This window comes from Haliotis asinina, chromosome 5 (assembly GCF_037392515.1).
Source record: "Haliotis asinina isolate JCU_RB_2024 chromosome 5, JCU_Hal_asi_v2, whole genome shotgun sequence".
Taxonomy (NCBI): domain Eukaryota; kingdom Metazoa; phylum Mollusca; class Gastropoda; order Lepetellida; family Haliotidae; genus Haliotis; species Haliotis asinina.
Genome location: NC_090284.1, coordinates 77,265,241 through 77,286,302, shown reverse-complemented (window position 1 = coordinate 77,286,302; position 21,062 = coordinate 77,265,241). Strand labels below are relative to the sequence as shown.

At 42.1% G+C, this 21,062-nt stretch overlaps 1 protein-coding gene across 1 annotated transcript in view; it reads right to left on the bottom strand.

The window, feature by feature from the left end:
* Positions 1 to 21,062, bottom strand: part of LOC137285337 (uncharacterized) — a 231,844-nt gene that overhangs the window by 209,491 nt on the left and 1,291 nt on the right. Inside the window, exons 3-15 of the mRNA XM_067817702.1 lie at positions 11,534 to 11,615; positions 11,060 to 11,163; positions 10,502 to 10,651; positions 10,287 to 10,382; positions 9,682 to 9,806; positions 9,176 to 9,380; positions 8,937 to 9,088; positions 8,473 to 8,677; positions 8,099 to 8,280; positions 7,737 to 7,905; positions 6,172 to 6,363; positions 3,713 to 3,889; positions 3,173 to 3,358 (exon numbers count right to left, since the gene is read on the bottom strand). Of these exons, the coding sequence (XP_067673803.1) occupies positions 3,173 to 3,358; positions 3,713 to 3,889; positions 6,172 to 6,363; positions 7,737 to 7,905; positions 8,099 to 8,280; positions 8,473 to 8,677; positions 8,937 to 9,088; positions 9,176 to 9,380; positions 9,682 to 9,806; positions 10,287 to 10,382; positions 10,502 to 10,651; positions 11,060 to 11,163; positions 11,534 to 11,615 (2,025 nt within the window). The remainder of the gene's footprint in view (positions 1 to 3,172; positions 3,359 to 3,712; positions 3,890 to 6,171; positions 6,364 to 7,736; positions 7,906 to 8,098; positions 8,281 to 8,472; positions 8,678 to 8,936; positions 9,089 to 9,175; positions 9,381 to 9,681; positions 9,807 to 10,286; positions 10,383 to 10,501; positions 10,652 to 11,059; positions 11,164 to 11,533; positions 11,616 to 21,062) is intronic.

The following is a 21,062-nucleotide window of genomic DNA, read 5'->3' as shown; positions in this document are numbered from 1 at the left end:
ACTCTGTACATACGGTCACAAGTACAACAGTGTTTAAATACTCTGTACGTACTGTCACAAGTGGAGATGAATTTAAATACGTTGTACGTACGGTCACAAGTGGAACTGTGATTAAATACTCTGTACTTACTGTCACAAGTGCAACTGTGTTTAAATACTCTGTACGTACTGTCACAAGTGGTACTGTGTTTAAATACTCTGTACGTACGGTCACAAGTGCAACTGTGTTTATATACTCTGCACGTACCTTCACAAGTGGAGATGAATTTAAATACGTTGTACGTACTGTCACAAGTGGAACTGTGTTTAAATACTCTGTACGTACGGTCACAAGTGGAACTGTGTTTAGATGCTCTGTACGTACGGTCACAAGTGCAACTGTGTTTAAATACTCTGTACATACAGTCACAAGTGGAACTCTGTTTAAATACTCTGTACGTACGGTCACAAGTGGAACTGTGTTTAAATACTCTGTACGTACTGTCACAAGTGGAACTGTGTTTAAATACTCTGTCTGTACGGTCACAAGTGCAACTGTGTTTAAATACTCTGTACGTACTGTCACAAGTGGAGATGAATTTAAATACGTTGTACGTACTGTCACAAGTGGAACTGTGTTTAAATACTCTGTACGTACTGTCACAAGTGGAACTGTGTTTAAATACTCTGTACGTCCGGTCACAAGTGCAACTGTGTTTAAATACTCTGTACGTACTGTCACAAGTGGAGATGAATTTAAATACTCTGTACGTACGGTCACAAGTGGAACTGTGTTTAAATACTCTGTACGTACGGTCACAAGTGGAACTGTGTTTAAATACTCTGTACGTACTGTCACAAGTGGAACTGTGTTTAAATACTCTGTCTGTACGGTCACAAGTGCAACTGTGTTTAAATACTCTGTACGTACTGTCACAAGTGGAGATGAATTTAAATACGTTGTACGTACTGTCACAAGTGGAACTGTCATTAAATACTCTGTACGTACTGTCACAAGTGGAACTGTGTTTAAATACTCTGTACGTACGGTCACAAGTGTAGATGAATTTAAATACTCTGTACGTACGGTCACAAGTGGAACTTTGTTTAAATGCTCTGTACGTACTGTCACAAGTGGAACTGTGTTTAAATACTCTGTACGTACGGTCAGAATTGCAACTGTGTTTAAATACTCTGTACGTACTGTCACAAGTGGAGATGAATTTAAATACGTTGTACGTACTGTCACAAGTGGAACTGTGTTCAAATACTTTGTACGTACTGTCACAAGTGGAACTGTGTTTAGATACTCTGCACGCACGGTCACAAGTGGAATTGTGTTTAAATCCTCTATACGTACTGCCTCAAGTGGAACTGTGTTTACATACTGTGTACGTACGGTCACAAGTGGAACTGTGATTAAATACTCTGTACGTACTGTCACAAGTGGAACTGTGTTTAAATATTCTGTACGTACGGTCACAAGTGGAACTGTGTTTAAATACTCTGTCCGTACGGTCACAAGTGCAACTGTGTTTAAATACTCTGTACGTACTGTCACAAGTGGAGATGAATTTAAATACTCTGTACGTACGGTCACAAGTGGAACTGTGTTTAAATACTCTGTACGTACGGTCACAAGTGGAACTGTGTTTAAATACTCTGTACGTACTGTCACAAGCGGAACTGTGTTTAAATACTCTGTCTGTACGGTCACAAGTGCAACTGTGTTTAAATACTCTGTACGTACTGTCACAAGTGGAGATGAATTTAAATACGTTGTACGTACTGTCACAAGTGGAACTGTGTTTAAATACTCTGTACGTACTGTCACAAGTGGAACTGTGTTTAAATACTCTGTACGTCCGGTCACAAGTGCAACTGTGTTTAAATACTCTGTACGTACTGTCACAAGTGGAGATGAATTTAAATACGTTGTACGTACGGTCACAAGTGGAACTGTGATTAAATACTCTGTACGTACTGTCACAAGTGGAACTGTGTTTAAATACTCTGTACGTATTGTCACAAGTGGAACTGTGTTTAAATACTCTGTCCGTACGGTCACAAGTGCAACTGTGTTTAAATACTCTGTACGTACTGTCACAAGTGGAGATGAATTTAAATACGTTGTACGTACTGTCACAAGTGGAACTGTGTTTAAATACTCTGTACGTATTGTCACAAGTGGAACTGTGTTTAAATACTCTGTACGTACGGTCACAAGTGCAACTGTGTTTAAATACTCTGTACGTACTGTCACAAGTGGAGATGAATTTAAATACGTTGTACGTACGGTCACAAGTGGAACTGTGATTAAATACTCTGTACGTACTGTCACAAGTGGAACTGTATTTAAATACTCTGTACGTACGGTCACAAGTGCAACTGTGTTTAAATACTCTGTACGTACTGTCACAAGTGGAGATGAAATTAAATACGTTGAACGTACTGTCACAAGTGGAACTGTGTTTAAATACTCTGTACGTACGGTCACAAGTGGAACTGTGTTTAGATGCTCTGTACGTACTGTCACAAGTGGAACTGTGTTTAAATACTCTGTACATACAGTCACAAGTGGAACTGTGTTTAAACACTGTGCACGTACGGTCACAAGTGGAACTGTGTTTAAATACTCTGTACGTACTGTCACAAGTGGAACTGTGTTTATATACTCTGTACGTACGGTCACAAGTGTAGATGAATTTAAATACTCTGTACGTACGGTCACAAGTGGAACTGTGTTTAAATGCTCTGTACGTACTGTCACAAGTGCAACTGTGTTTAAATACTCTGTACGTACTGTCACAAGTGGAGATGAATTTAAATACGTTGTACGTACTGTCACAAGTGGAACTGTGTTTAAATACTCTGTACGTACGGTCACAAGTGGAACTGTGTTTAGATGCTCTGTACGTACGGTCACAAGTGGAACTGTGTTTAAATACTCTGTACATACAGTCACAAGTGGAACTGTGTTTAAACACTGTGCACGTACGGTCACAAGTGGAACTGTGTTTAAATACTCTGTACGTACTGTCACAAGTGGAACTGTGTTTAAATACTCTGTACGTACGGTCACAAGTGTAGATGAATTTAAATACTCTGTACGTACGGTCACAAGTGGAACTGTGTTTAAATGCTCTGTACGTACGGTCACAAGTGTAGATGCCTTTAACTAATCTCTACCTACTTTCACATGTGGGGGCGGTACTGGTCCACTCGTTGGTAGCGTTGCAGAGTCTGCGAGAAGAACCCATAATCTCATAGCCAGTCTTGCACGTGTATTCCACGATTGCCCCGTACGACGCCGCATCTGCCTTGTTGATGACGTTTAACTCGGCATTCTCCACAGGAGGGGCAGCACCACACGTGACAGCTAAGGGAAGACGGGGTATTTGCGGTGTAATATGTTGTGTCAGGAGGTCAGTCTGTATTTACCAGACCTGAACACACCGTGTCAGTTTTCCCCAATATTGCTGAAAGCGGCGTAAAACCATATTCACTCACTCACTTCCAAGCTGTTAATATTACACATTGGTGCCATCCTACAACGTCTTTCTGAAGACTTGGCAGTAGGTGCAATCAACATGCCAGTGCATTCCAGCCATAAGGCGCATACAATTACATCGAAAGTGAGCAAACGTTACACCCATTAATAAATCGGAGCGTGCCAATGACTTAAGTATATGTTGCTGGTTGATTATTATTTATCATTTCTACAGATACTTACATTCACATGAGGGTAACGTCTGCCATTTACCGGAAGTACTACACGTTACTTCCGGTGTCCCTTGCATCGTGAATCCATTGTAGCATTCATAGACAGCTCTGCTGTTATACATAACACTGCCGCTGTAGTTCTTCACGAAACCAAACGAAATGGCCTCCGGCGCTCCACAGTACACCACTGCAATAGCACCAGTCGACACACACACATATATGATATAATATTACATTTCAAACAACATCTGTTTCAAGAATGGCACTCGTTAGTGTCTATATTACAAGTATGATCTTAATATTTTTGGGTGAGGTGAGGTTCAAGGATGACCCTGGTGTTAAAGATGACCAACGAAACTGTGAAGGCGTGTGTTCGAACAATCGGCAATGCAACTTCAAATAATTTCGATTGCCCCAATTGGCGTTGGCAAGGTTGTATCTTGAGTCCTCTTCTATTTTCATTTTTTATTGTATTTATCTCCCGTTATGCGTTTGTATGTATCGTGAAGGATGTATTATTTTTCTTTCTTTTATTCAGTAATTGTTGCCATTGTTACTCTTAGTCACTTTTGGTCATTACGTAAAAACAAACAAAGGTATCATGTTTTTAAATGGCAAATAAATTCTTCAGAAAGATTCTTTTCCATAAAAATACCTCATACAATTATGTAGATCTGTTATTAAGTTGCCTTTCTTGACAAACATGTGTAGAAGATTTAGCTATTACTGCCCAGAAAGTACTAATGTCTGTACAAACACAATCTGTGTCTTATGATATGTACTTTAACGATACTTTATTGAACATTACCTATTTTGATGTATGGGTGTGAAACATGGGGTTCTTCGTAGGTTTGTATAACTGCATTTAAAACTCGTTGCATTAAAACGTTTTGTTGGTGTCTTGGAAATTATCACTATTAGGGCCTGCAACACTGGAACTGTTTCCAAAACATGGTTATACGGATACACTTTCTATTTCTTGTTGGCTGAAACTGTTATGCATGCAATCATGTTGCTACCCACTGATAACTTATAGCATGTCATATAACCAAAACTGCTACTGGAATTAGAAACTAAAATAATTGGGCTACTCTTGTTAAAAGACTCTATAAGAATTAGGATTTTGCTCGGCCTGGACAGCAAAAGGGGTAGGAAACAAGACTATATTCCTGTCACTTGTACTTCAGTCAGAGTAAGCATAAAACTAAACTCATATCCGTAAGCATGTGACTTATTCAAAGAACAATGTATTTACTTCTGTCGTGTAAACAAAGTCAGCGAGAACATCAGTAGTCCAGTTCGATTGCTGTTACCATGGTTTTATGTTTTACAATGGAAACTGATGTAACGCTGGTAACGCTGCTGAAGAGGAATATCGTTTCCCGTTGGTGTTTGACTTTTACTCTGATTTCATACAGCAATTTAAACCACCTACATTTAGTTATTGTGAATCCAAGCAAACAGTGCTTTCTTATTTTCTTGTAACACTTGTTATATCATCTGTCTCAGAAGTCAGCGCCAAACAGGAACCCTACCATGTGACCTTGTTTTCTTCATTCATCATGCTTTGTAAAAAGAAAGCTCACCACTCACTCACTGTAGCCCTTTGACATACCGCGTAATAGGCCTACGAACTACAGCTGTTGCAATGCTTCATAATTTCATAGTGGTATGTGTTGAACTGCCTCTTACTTTGATGGCTGTGTGTGATGCAGTGACACTGTTACCTATTGTCACTATGTTACTTACTTACCCTCATAGTGTTCCTGGCCCTCACAGTGTTACTGGCCCTCGCAGTTTTAATTACCTTCAGTGTTACTTATCCTCAGTACTTGCCCTTACAGCGTTACTTATCTTCAGAGTGTTACTGGAATTTACAGTCTTACTTATCCTAAGGGTGTTACTGGCCCTTAAAGTATTACTTACCCTCACAGTGTCACTTACAATCACATTATTACTTGCCCTCACAATGTTAATTACGTTCACGGTGATACTGACCCTCGCAGACTTACTTGCCCTTACAATGTTACTTACCATCACAGTGATACGTGACCCCACAGTGCTACCTAAAACGTATTTGCTACTGGATACTAATTTCATTCTGCATCATTGAGCCAGGTATCAAGTGAGTGTGGCAGAAATCGGCGAGTTCTATAGTAAACCTACGTCGTCCGCCATCTTGTATCTCTCCAGTGAGCGAAGCCATTAGACGGCCAATACCAGGGCATCTATATAAATGAGATGCCCGGGAACCAGGATGAGTATTACTTACCCTCACCGTGTTACAGGCCCTGATAGTGTTACAGGTCCTCGCAGTGTTACTTACACTCATAGTGTCAATTGTCCTCACAGTGTTACATATCCTCACAATGTCACTTCCCCTTACAATGTTACTTACCCTCACAGCGTTACTTACTCTCATAGTGTCAATGTCCTTACTATGTTACTTACCCTCACAGTGTTACTTACCCTGACAGGTAGGATACCTTGGTTTGTCCCACTTCCCTCCCTTCTCACAAAGGAAAGACACAGTAGATTTCTGATAATATTCCTCCTGTTTGAAAGAGTATCCAGTGTCACAGCTGACAGTCACAGAGCTGAGATAGGCTGTATCGGCGGATGATTGCTTCATGTTGGCCGAGGCGGGTATAGCAGGGCAGTCTGATATACGAGTAACATTTTACAATACGACACAAATTTCACAAGCGTCTCAACACATGGTAAGTTCTGGATATCCCCCATTCGTAACTATACTGGCATTGCTACCTGTGAGCAGATATCATATTCATGGATAAAGTTATCGCAAATATCAATATGTTGCCATCAACCGTAAACAAAGGAACTTCAGGTGCGGTCATTTCCCGTTTACAGATGCTGAGATTTGTCTTTGGCAGTCGCGAACAGATGCGTTCATTAGCCGTTAACGTGAGCGGTCATTTTCAAGATTCTGGCATAATCTTTTTAAAATCGCATAAGCATCAATAACCGAGTCCTAGTGTCAATATCTGATGTAACGTCTACGAACTGCGAGACTTTCCTCCTCCAGAACGAGACGTTCCCGTCTTCATAGGAGACTTGTTCCAAAACATCAAGATGTAGTAGTGTAGGATCTCTCTGCGTATTCTACGATCCCAATTGTCACAAGTATGCTCTGTACAAATGAGATTTAACGGCCCAAGCTTGGCTTGCTACCGCCTCTTGAATTAAGAAATCGCCAACGACATAGCACGATGTGACCCATCATTGTCGTCAATGAAGACTGATTTTACGTTCAGGGGAACGTCATCGACAAAAGATGCTTTCGAGTAGTTGATAGTTGATAAGGCCTATTGTTCGCAGTGTCACAGTTGAGATTTACAGTGCTGAGATAGGCTGTAGCGGCAGATGATGTTACCTCATCAGGAACTGCCGGGAAATCTGGACGAATTTACTATTTCTCAGTGATGTTCACTGAAATATCTTGGTATGTGAATGGAACACACACACATATGCACGTTCAAAAAACTGTGAACATTGATGTAAAACGTAAAGCCGCCACACCTACATCTGTCTCCGTGCATCTGTTGGAAATACAGTGGGGAGAAAAATGTTGTCTTTCACATGAGCTACATCGGATGAAGTGGAACCATTACGGGAGCGAACCTACACTCGCGACTGTGCTTATTGTGCACAGGGATCAAAGACGTTTAATTTACATATACTTTGATAGATCTCTCCTTGCAGCACTGACATTTGATCATATCACTAAAAAATCGATAATGCGTATTTTGCCTTTTCGTCTACTGGTTGTGATGCATTGATACCTAAGACAAAGGGTATAGAAAAGAGCAACCCTTGACAAAGTGTTTCGATCACATCTGTAAACTAGATAGACAGACATGCAAGAAAACCGGTCTGTCATATTCTGAACGGAGGTCATCATCAAGGAATAGTCACTCAGAGATCTCAAATTCACTCGTGTCCATCAAGCATTCCCAAACGGATTTCTCACCAACAGGTGTGTGGCATACCTGATGCTGATCAATGATGCTCACCTATTGAGAACTCAAACTTGAAACCCCCCTTGTCCTGGATGAGGCTAGATTTGAACCTGACGAAGAGAGTGGTTCCTCCGTTGACCCTGGGAAGAGATGACGTTAGGTCCCCGGTGTAGCCGCTGCCCGTGTGAAGGGCTGCAGCCGAGGCGTCGGAACCATTGTATATCTGGCGTATAGCGACATAGCAGTTACAGTTTACTGTTCAGTAAATGTTCTAGCATTATCTGAATTACTGTATTACGGTGTTAATATTCCAGCTAATCCCTCTATAACCTTACGGCCAGTAATACAGAGATGATCATTAAACCACACTACGCCTTTGGATTTGTTGGCAAGAAAAGATCTCTGCAATCGTTTACCTCGATTAGATCTTTGCCAACCGTCTCCAGAACGAGGTAAAGGAATTTGACCATGAAGTTTCTGTTCGCATCACTCGGTGCCCGAATCTTCCAGGAACAGGTCACAGAGGTCGGGTATATCTTCTTGTTGAATCCAGGAGAGACCACTGTGCCACTAGCTGCTTGTATCTCAACGTTGCATCCTACAGATGAGGGGTGCAGAGAATCATTTTACTTCTCGTTCAGAACATGCGTGAATCAATGAATCAACGAAGTATCGTGGCTATGAAGTATATCAGTTAGATGGTGCGTTCCACGATCGTCGTTTATAGAGCAATAACCCACACCGATCATTGATGTGTATAGTGCTAATTATCACATTAAATTCGGCTTACCATTCTTAACCCTGAGTTTGATACCACGTCCTCCGGCAGATGTGTCTTCCCCTTTCAGGATAATCCGAATTTTACTGGTGGTGGAGAGATAGATGGCCGGTGACACGAGATCCGCCCGTGCGGAGGCCATCAGCAGTGAGTCGTCATAACCTTCCCCATCGTAGACCACCAGCTTCCAGTCAGGGCCAAGGTCAACGTCCTCCACCTCAATAAAGCATATGTAGAGTGTACAAATGGACAAAATATCAATATCAATCCTGTTGATCTAGAAAGATCCTAACAGCAGAACTGAAAGAAGTCATGATTAAATCAAAAATGCATCTTGGAATATCATGAAGGTGAGCAACTGTTTACTTTTGATGAGAAGAGGGGAATCCAGCGACTCAAAGATAAATAATTTTGTAATACTGTACACTCAATGTGTGCACTCCCCAGAGTCTGTACACTGAACGGAGGACACGTACCATGAGTGTGACAATTGTATTGTCTGAGCTTGAGACCAACCACTCAAGTCGGAAGCCGCTGGGTGGGGTACTAGGGAAAAATGGAGACGTCAAGTCTGTCCAGGACGATCCTGCAGTCATAGGGCGGATGTCCGTCGAGAGGGCATTGTTCGCTGTGAAAAGAATACTCAAAAGTATTACACAAATGACATTTAAAGAAAGGTAAGGGCAAGCTGTCCCAACACAATCTACAAACTTACATGACAACCAGGTCAGGTCAAAGCCAAATGAAGTAACGGAGGAGTCCGTCGTAAGGCGCAGCAGCATCATGTTGTTGGTGCTGTAGATGACCTTGTTGCTAAGGGTGCCTGTCAGTGTCTCCAACACCCGAGTGTCCAGCATCGTCTGGCCCCCAACCCTCACTTCCAGTAAATCCACTTTATCTTCCAGACGCACGGAGCTGAACTGAAGGATGCAAAACACAAGTCACTCGCACCATGCAGTTCCAAGCTATGTTTTATCACGAATATATGTGATAAGCGGAGAAGGCTCCAAGTCAAAGGAGTTTATTTGTAACGAGGCAAAGGGACCATATACAAGACATACCATATATATAGTTGACAAGAATATACAGGTGAACTGTAGGGTGTTCCTAAATACATATTTCTTTTTATATATGCATGGTAAATATAATCCTGTACATAAGAGACTTACAAAGTTATGGATAGAAGGAAATTCCCAACTACGGCTATCTGTCGGTGCCTACCGTCACTCCAAGCTGTGTTCCAGGAGGTGAGATGATAGTCCACATGCAGTCGGCGTGGTTGGCGTAGCCGCTGAAATAGTTGATTCTGCCACTGGCGCCGGTCATTGTAAATGTGCACTTTGAACCTTAAACATCCATGAAATGTCAAAAATATCATTTCCATATAAACTGCTAACTTCCTTGTAGATAATGTCGTAGAAGAAATTGTTCCTAAACATGTAATGAACTCTTCGAAATGAAGAACTTTCCGGCAGTAATTTGCTGGCAGAAATGTTACAATATGTTTATATGTTGTATAGTACACCTCTTTGGGCTCCTGTACATTCTACTCATGGTGTCTGTGCCTGCACCCTTTGACATGAACCGCTTGCATATAGTTCTCCTCGATTGCCCTTGTGTGTTAAAGCCGGATTTCTTGACGCCTTGCAACTCTCCTATTTACAAGAATACTATAGGGGTAACAGAGACAATAAACAAGAACAGATTTCATTTTGCTGTGAGAAACAACTTACGGATCAGGCTCCACATAACACATGCATGGTGGTCAATACTGGTCATAAATCAACAACTCAACGTCTTTAGGCGGTCTAAGTGAATTCACTTACTGCAGTCCATCTCGTCCCTGTTGTTGCCACAGTCGCTGATGCCGTCACACTTCCATTTGTTGTTCAGGCAACTTCCATGCCCACAGTCGAACGAACCTGTCATTTGCGAAATTGTTCTCATAAAGGAATGTGACAGGTACCTCAACTAGGTTTATTATCTTGTGTGAAGATATGCTAAAATATATAGGTTTTGTGACAAATGCAAATTACCTTACCTTCCAAACAGGACGGAGATTTGCAAAAGAAAGGGAGACGACTCTGGCATGACACAACCTTCCATCGCCCGTTCTTCTGCACAGCAGCACAGTCTCCTACCTTCACACTGGCCGGGGGCTCGTGGACGTCCCAGTAGCCCTTGCAGGAATCTGAGGTCAGGGGAATCACATGAGAATTTAACGACCTGATAATCCTTACAGGAATCTCGGGTCAAGAGCATTACTTGGGAATTAAACGACCCAAAACCCCTTGCAGGAATCTTGTTTACTACACGTCTCCTACAGGACACTAAAGTCAGATGAATCACATGAGCAGGTTAACTATACGTCCCGGTAGCTCTTGCAAAACAGGGGAATTTCATGTTCGCATCATTCCAGTGTCAGTATATAATGTAATCATATGTTGGTATATTCTCAGCCGATGCAGGTTAACCAAAATGCTGTATCTACATAGCAATGAAACACCAGATAGGATGATATCTAATGCATTGGTTGCTTCCTGTTCTAGATTCAACCAAGGAACACTGATGAATGATATTTTCTTTTGCTGTACCTTACCATTAATCTTTTCTCCAACCCAGAACATGTTCCATGAACCCGCCATTTCAGCAAAAGCTTTGTTTTCCACTTCATCTTGTATCTCCAAAGGCGTTCCCAATTCTCTGTTATGAAACACATGTGTCAAACTTCAAGTGATCCATGTTACAAAAACGGGTATCAAACCTCAAGTGTTGTATGTTACAGACACATGTATCAACAACCTTCATGTGGTGCATGTGACAAAAACCTGTATCAGCCTTCATGTGTTGCATGTTACAAACACATGTATCAACCTTCATGTGGTGTATGTTACAAACACACGTATCAGCCATCAAGTGTTGCATGTTACAGCCACATGTATCAAACCGATCTTCATGTTGTACTGGATGTTCTCGGTCTGACGAATTGTGCCTGGAGTTTGATAAATATTGCAGCGATGTGTCTACAACCCTGATATAGATCAAACGACAGAGATATATTCCCTTAGTCTACCTTTCACATAGATCTTTTGCTTCCTCCCATTCCATTGCCGTGGACACATTCAGGTAACAGTTGGTGCCATAAAACGTCCAACCTGAAAGACAGAATCATTACTTATAGGCACCATAATGACACAGTATTTGGCATGCAATTATTTTACAGTGTACTCCATCTGCACTGTAATCCGGGGGAAATATTACTTAGCCTGAACAGAAAGCAAGTGTTTCTTCAGTCATTTGGAGCATTACATGCGTGTGTTAGTTAACCCTGTCACATACGTAAACATGGGATGTAAGGAAGTAAAGGAATCACATGACCATATACTTAAATATGGGATATATGGAAGCCAGGCAAAAAGCAAACTATCGGCTACCGTTGTTAGCATTATCACCTCTGTCAATGCCCTGGGCTAACAGGTTCAATAAACATTCAGCACAGCAACTGTAATAAAGATCAGAAGTCCTCGACTTGTCCCCAGTGTTACCGTTCATTCAGCGCTGAGGCTGGATATCTAACAGCGGGTAATCTGCTGTCGTTGGTATGTTGCCTTGGCACGACAACTGAGGTTGAATTCTGCTACCCGTTTACACACGTTTTAGAATTAACTTTATTTGCACTAATATGTCCCAAGAACTCTCTGTTTGGTATGTCCCGAGTACTCTCTGTTTGGTATGTCCCGAGAACTAACTGTTTGGTCCCGAGAACTCTCTGTTGGTATTTGCCCACTTCTTTCCTCGTATTTAACAATGACCCATCCACATGGCCAAGGAGTAATGACATAACCATGGTAACAGGGCTATGCCGTATCTCACATCAGCATGGAAGTTTGAACAGACCAACTGAATCTCACAACACATTTTGATGATGAAACACTGTGCTCGGTGTTGCTGTGGATATTCTGCATGTAATGTCTCTAATCTGCTTCCTGCAGTCATGACGAAGTAGAGTGACGTTGAAATGACCATTAACATGCACCAGCCGACTAGAACTAATTCCTTGCCCATACATCAGTATAGCATCCTTTGTGTGTGCTTTCAAACGGATACTGTTGTTATTAGTTAGAAACCTAGAGGGCGATCAGAAGAAACACACGAACTTCAGTGTGAAAGGAGTCACGTTTGGGAAATCTAACATTAGATCTGATTGGAACAAAGTAAGGGACGTAGAAGGGATATTAGCTCGTTTAATCCGTGTATCTATTGAACGTTCCACAGAAATTCTTAGGGAGGATTGTGGCATTGTTGAGCTCATTTAACAGAAAGTTGGAGATAGCACATGCAGGTGTGATATTGGTATACAAAAAAAAGATAGCATCGTGTTCGTTCTGTCATGGGTGAAGAATATTATCTTTTTTACTTGCCAGTGGTATATCACTACAACGTACCGTCAAGAGTATCTCTTTATGTTTTACTGCTGAACGATACTAGTGATCCTACAAAAACTCCAGACGAAATCGTCTGACTGAGAGGCATCATTTCATTTGGGCAACGAAGACTTTCAGTTATTAGGCTTGATCTAACGTGATAAGCTAAGTTGCAATCATAGGCCAACACTGCACTTTGAAAACCAACACCACAGCCGAGGGTACGGGTAGTAAGCATATCTATCGACATATTATAAACAGTGGCAGGTAGGTCATGAATATGCGTAAATATGTATATGTATGCGATAATGTTATCGGCGCCCGCTTTACACAAGCAAACTAAACTCGCACATCTATAGCTTTTGTTTGACATTGTTTCCCCCTATTACTATCCAGTTACATGCTGACCGGGGCGTAGAAATAGATGTTGCTTCAAGTCTAGTTCACGCACACAGCATGTCCGTGAAACACAATCGTCTTTTTCCAAATGTGCATGTCATGGACGAATCGTGTTACACAGAAAATGGTATTTTTTCTGTTCTTTGGTTATTGCGACGCAAACAGTCTCAATACATAAGCTTCTCACATTACCAGATTTACAGTCAGCGCTTGTTGCAGATATGTATCCACCTACTTCATGGTTCGCCGCTTTTAGCAATATTCCGGGGATAGATGTTATTGGGGGAAAGAACAACAGGAATGGGCTTCACACATTTTATCTAGGTGGAGACTCAAACCCGGAACTCAGCATGAAAAGCGGTCGCTTACGTCACAAACTATTGCTGTGCTGTGATTGAATGACGAGCTAGTTTTTTATAAAACTTGAAACCCGCTACAACACCTTGTCGATCCACCCGAAATGACAACCAGTCTCCCTACCTCTACAAGGACCAGTCTCTCCACTCTCCACACAGACCAGTCTCTCTGCCTCTACAAGGACCAGTCTCTCCATTCTCCACACAGACCAGTCTCCCTACCTCTGCAAGGACCAGTCTCTCCACTCTCCACACAGACCTCTTTCAGGCCACTTTTCGAAACACTCTTCGGGGATCAGAGAAAATTGTATGGAATTATTCGTAATCCAATATGTTTCTTATTAACTTTGATATAAAACTGACGAAAACAAAGAAAGGATGCTAAATAAAATCGATAATACTACTGAAAATGCAGTTAATCACTTTGTCGACATCGTACCAGACTTTGCTAGCCACTTGAAACAGAGTTCACGAATTGCTGATAAAAAAACACCAACCCTGTAATATAGACAATCGAACGAGAAACACGTGGGGAACTTGAGAGATTTAGAACAACATAGTACTGCCGTTACCAGAATAGTATTTTGCAGACAAAGAAACCATCATATATTTAGTTGCATACAGAAGCATACATAGTCAATCTTGCTTCTGGAAAATATAAGATCACAAACCCAAACAGAAGAACGAAAGATACCGAAAACAATACATTTACCAAATAACAAATGTTTTGTTGTTGTTGTTTTTTCAAAAAAAAAGATGACGATGCTTTTCTCCTCACTTGGATGATGAAAATGAAATCTTCCCGAACAATTCACGGATATTAATGCATTCATTTAAATTACACTATAACTGAACAGGAAATTACATCAGTAAATAAGTTTTAAAAACGGACAATCTGCCATCCTCAATCAAGTGCAAATAGAGATGCTTAAATGTTCCCAGATTGATAAAATGCCATTTGTCCATAAATGTTCCAGCAAACTCTTGATAATCAAATATTTCCCAGCAGTTGGTCTTACTTAAGAAAGGCGATCCGAGAGACCCTGACAACTACAGGAGATCTCTTTAACGAGTGTTGCTGCTATATAACAGACTTAGTAACTGCGCCCTTATGAGAGATAAGATATCGGAAGTTCAAGCTGGCAATAGAAAGAAATATTCTACTATGGATCATATTTTTACTTTATGTGTTGTAGTTAATAATGTTTAAGACGTCATAAACACTAAATATACAATGCTTTTATTGACTGTAAAAAACAACATTGATCGCAATAAATTATAAATCATGGTGACGTTTGAGAAACGCTAGGCTAAAAGGGAGGAAACTTGATGGATTAAAATCTATGTATTCAGTTATCAAATCATGTGATCGTACTGATTATTATGTTACTGGTATTTTTCGATAACCCGTCAGGTTTGCGTCAGGGATATGTACTGTGTCCTCTGTTATGTCCGTTTTTTGTTAGCGAAATGTTATTATCAGCTTTCAGCTAACGTTACAAATGGTTCACAGATGTATCCTGGTATCCGTGAAATCGCTATGCTCCTGTCTGTGGATGATGTTATTTCACTATCTGACACAGTTATTGGTCTACAGAATAAGTTGAACGCATTTCATAAATATATACTACGGGATGGCATTTAGCAGTAAGATGGATAAGACAGAAATTATAGTATTCCTTATATTTTAAGGAAAGGTTGTATGTAAATGGACAACGAATTAATGTTGCTAATGGTTATTAGTATACTGGCAGAATGTTTAATTCAACACAAAAAAGGACAATTGTGTTTCTGATTTATCACTGCGAGGGAGACGAGCTTTGCTTATCTTAAGTTTATGCCGCTTTTCCATAAACTAGGAGTTATTACTCCTAATGCAATTTTCAAAGTATTTGGTACCCAAATACACCCAAATCTATGGTATGAATCCAAAGTGTGTAGTTGCCAAAGATTTGAATGTTTAGAAAGAATTCACCTACTGGCATGTAAACAGTGTCTTTGTGTCGGATTGGTAGCTCCATGGTATAAACCATGTGTATGGTTTTGTATGGTTCAATCAATCTGTTGGCGATCTTCTTGAATGGAATTTCAGATCAATTGTTAAGTGAACGTTGTATTTCTTATCATTACCACTGTATGTCTACCAGTCGGTAAATTCTCACCTAGTGTATTTGCGTAAACATGTAGATAGACCGATGGTCTTACAATAAAACACCTTTGACTTTGAATTTGACCAATCTCTCCACCCTCTACAGACAACGGTCTCTCCACCCTATACAGGCACCAGTCTCTCCACCATCTGCAGGCATCCCAACCCTCTACATGCACCAGTCCCTCAACCCTCTACAGGCACTAGTCTCTCAACCCTCAAAACGGACCGGTCTCCCCAACAGTCTCTCTGCCCGCTACAACGACCGGTCTCTTTGCACGAACCGGTCTGTCCAGTCTCTCTACCCCCTACAACAGCCATCCTCTCCACCCTCTACACGGACCAGTCACTTCACTCTCTACAGTCTGTCTACCTCTACACGGAAGAGTCTCTCTACTCTCTTAATGAACCAGTAGCTCCAAGTCTCTCCACCCTCTACACGGACCAGTCACTTCACGCTCTATAGTCTGTCTACCTCTACACGGAAGAGTCTCGCTACTCTCTTAATGAACCAGTAGCTCCAAGTCTCTCCACCCTCTACACGGACCAGTCACTTCACTCTCTACAGTCTGTCTACCTCTACACGGAAGAGTCTCGCTACTCTCTTAATGAACCAGTAGCTCCAAGTCTCTCCACCCTCTACACGGACCAGTCACTTCACGCTCTATAGTCTGTCTACCTTTACACGGAAGAGTCTCGCTACTCTCTTAATGAACCAGTAAACCTACTCTCTACACGGACCAGTCACTTCACTCTCTACAGTCTGTCTACCTTTACACGGAAGAGTCTCTCTACTCTCTTAATGAACCAGTAACCCCAAGTCTCTCCTCCATTTTCAACAGCCAGTCACTCTACCAGTTCCGAAACATCCTACAGGGACCAGTCTCTCCACCCTCTAGACAGACCAGTCTCTGTATCAATCTCTCATCACGCTACGCCAACCATTCTCTCTACACGCTACAACGAGTCTGGAAACAGCGTGACGAGCTGACGCTCAAGCCGTAGGTTACCTCCCAGACCGATTATGCCATGAAGAAGCCGTACTTCAAATTTCTACACAACCTGTCTCGAAACACGCTACAACCAGTCTTTCTACCTGAAATAACAACCGGTCTCTCTACCCGAAACAACAACCAGTCTCGTTTCCCACTACAAGGACCAAACTCTCCACTCTGTATAACTACACGTGAGGCTGTCTATCCACCAGCCTCTCGACATGTTACAACAACCAATCTGCTTATTGGAGAGAACGTGCTTGTCGACGTCGAGACACAAACGTTTTGCATCAAACTGCCTTCGACAGGTGAACAAGTTTGGTGAAGAAATCGTCATGGAGTGGTGAGTTGGAGTAGATCAGAGCAGTGGTTCAAGACTGTCTTATAGAGAATTCCTACATCGACCAAATCCTGACACGTTTGAAGCAGCTGCGGGAGCTGTTTGATCACGACAACGCTCGACTCTTACAGCTCGTGTAATGGGTGCTTATCTCACCGATACAAACGTCTCTATCTTTCCTCGAACACACATGTCGTTTTCTGATTGCTAAGCGCTGTTCTATTTTTTTAATGTACCCCACTTAGGAGCGACCAATATCCAACTCATTCGGTACTTCGTGGTAGTACTTCTTTATCTCGAAAACCATTTAATCACGCACGATTCACGGAAATTATCAATGTTTTGATCAATGTTTTGAGAATTCAAATCGATGGAAAGGAAATAACTCTAAATTTGTCCGAAAAATATAGTGATGGCTACGAAACGATTTCCCTCACATTAAACTCTGACAAAACGTTTATATGTAGTTCCCGTGCATATTAACCAGGGAAACTGCACCGCGGCGGCTGTACCACCCACAGGAAGAACAACAAGATGCAAGATTCACACAGGTTGGCTGAAGAGTACGATCCGATAACCATGCATCAAACAGATCAAAATTAACATTGAGGTGTTCGGAAAGATGAATACGTTGTTCAGTGGTCCCTCGTAGCCAATGGGTTGATGCACATCAACCCATGCCTTCTCGTGGCCAATTAACATCTTATAAAGTCCTTCCTGGGTCGACCAATTCCTGTTCTGAACCCGATCGATCATCTACAGGATGAATTTGACCGACGTGTCCGTAAAAGTCACCATCGTACTAAACCACTTGCAAATATTGCCAACGCATTTCAGGGTAAAAAGGGAAAACTTGTGCAATCCTGTCCAAGGCGCTGTAGAGCAGTGACGACTGCAAGGTGAAGTATCACTTGGTACTCACCCAAACGCGCCTTTGTGTCACATATGCGGTGAGTATACTCTGTTTATTATGACAGTGCCAACAATACATAATGATAATAATAATTAAGTAATATTTGACCTACCAGTATATAGCCCCAAGTATCCATCTGACTAGTTGCTCACTGGACGTGAATAATCACAATCTGATTATTATTACCCCTTGTAACCCAAGCTGCCTCTTGGGCGCTAGAAGGCCAGAGTCACGTTACTTTATCTCACCGGGCACCCATTTTCTGCTGGGTGAGCAGAGGCAATTTTGACGAAACTCACTTGCCCCATGTACCACATGTGTTTCGTTGGGGGACAGGACTGAAGTCCAAGAAACTCTCAGGGGTCAAGCTGCTAAAAGGTCGCCCATCCTGGGACTGACCGAGTTCGACGGTGCTTGCACAGGAGTATATTCATCCGTCTGCCAAATATCCTTGTGTACACTTAGCTATGTTTGTTTTTAGGAGTTAACAAGCTAGAATATTGAATGTGGTGTGAAACAAAACACAAACAAAGCCAGAGAGTGGGGAAAGGATTATTGTACAGCAAATATTGACCTCCGTTTTCCACACGACGAGTGCGTGTACACTGGGCATACACAATACATGTAATTCCCATTATATATCCAGGGTGTGTCTTGTGTCGACAGAGTCTTATGTGACGGATTTCCTCCATGTATATGACCACGGAATTATTATTCCTATTAAGCCAAAAACACAAGACAAACATTGGACCGCGATTTGAGATCCAACAAAACTGGATGAATGAAACTGCATCTGGAGATTATGTAGCATGCCTTGTCATAAGCTTAAGTATACATTGCAATAAAACACTGTTTGCCCACACTTAAAGTTTGTTTATCCGATCATATGAAACGTTATACCCTCGCTATCTGTGAAATATATATATATATGGCTTCGACAACTCATAAACACGAAAGTTAGCAGCCAGGCATGTTCTCAACAAAATGTTCACTGTCGAGTACATCACCAGTGTGCGAGCACATGGTGTAGTCAATCACGGCATGATAATTCCAAATTGACAAGCATAACACTCCGGCTTGATAACTTCAAATAGGAGAGCACAACATCCCGGCGGGACAACTCCTTATAGACGAGCACAACATCCCGGCGGGACAACTCCTTATAGACGAGCACAACATCCCGGCTTGATAACTCCTAATGGACCAGCATAAAGATTTAAGGTACAAGCGAGTAAACCAGCTAACATAGGCGTGACAAATAGGTACAAGCGAGTAAATCATTTACCATAACTATAGACGAGTATGAAACCAAACGGATACCATCTGATTAATTTAAGAGAGTGGGTGTGTTTTTCTCCACCCTGAGCAATATTCAAGCAATATCACAGCAGATGACATCAGAATTCGAGTCTTTGACGTGACGAGGAAATGTTAAGCCTCTAGGTTACCCCACTGCTCCCACTGATTATACAAAGGCTTGGTATATCGGATGCACGCTGCTCGCCCTACTCCGAGAGCTACTAAAACAAATGCAGTGGAGAGAGGAACCTTCACCCCATCGTGGTACACGAATGTCGACGGCCACTGACCAATGTGAGTACACAAAGGTCCATCACAGATATAATCTACCAGCTACTCAATCGGACGACTGACCAATGTGAGTACACAATGGTCCACCACAGATATCATATACCAGATACTCACCCGGGTGACTGACTAATGTGAGTACACAATGGTCCACCACAGATATCATATACCAGATACTCACCCGGGTGACTGACCAATGTGAGTACACAATGGTCCACCACAGGTATCATATACCAGATACTCACCCGGGTGACTGACCAATGTGAGTCCACAATGGTCCACCACAGATATCATATACCAGATACTCACCTTGGTGACTGACTAATGTGAGTCCACAATGGTCCACCACAGGTATCATATACCAGATACTCACCCGGGTGACTGACCAATGTGAGTACACAATGGTCCACCACAGATATCATATACCAGATACTCACCCTGGTGACTGACCAATGTGAGTACACAATGGTCCACCACAGATATCATATACCAGATACTCACCCGGGTGACTGACCAATGTGAGTACACAATGGTCCACCACAGGTATCATATACCAGATACTCACCCGGGTGACTGACCAATGTGAGTACACAATGGTCCACCACAGATATCATATACCAGATACTCACCCGGGTGACTGACCAATGTGAGTACACAATGGTCCACCACAGATATCATATACCAGATACTCACCCGGGTGACTGACCAATGTGAGTACACAATGGTCCACCACAGGTATCATATACCAGATACTCACCCGGGCGACTGACTAATGTGAGTACACAATGATCCACCACAGGTATCATATACCAGATACTCACCCTGGTGACTGACCAATGTGAGTACACAATGGTCCACCACAGGTATCATATACCAGATACTCACCCGGGCGACTGACTAATGTGAGTCCACAATGGTCCACCACAGATATCATATACCAGATACTCACCCGGGCGACTGACTAATGTGAGTACACAATGGTCCACCAGAGATATCATATACCAGATACTCACCCGGGCGATTGACTAATGTGAGTACACAATGGTCCACCACAGGTATCATGTACCATCTACTCAATCGGACGACTGACCAATGTGAGTACACAATGGTCCACCACAGATATCATATACCAGATACTCACCCGGGCGACTGACCAATGTGAGTACACAATGGTCCACCACAGGTATCATGTACCAGCTACTCACCCGGGTGACAGACCAACGTGAGTACTAACCGGTTCACCACAGGTGACCAAGGCGAGTACACAACGATCCACCAGAGGTATCATGTCCCAGCTATTCACCCTGGTGACTGACCAGCGTGATTACACAATGGTCCATCACAGGTGTTATGTACCAGCTAGTCACTCGAGCGATTGATCAATTTGAGTACACACTTTCCACCACAGGTATCATGTACCAGCTACTCACCCGGGTGAC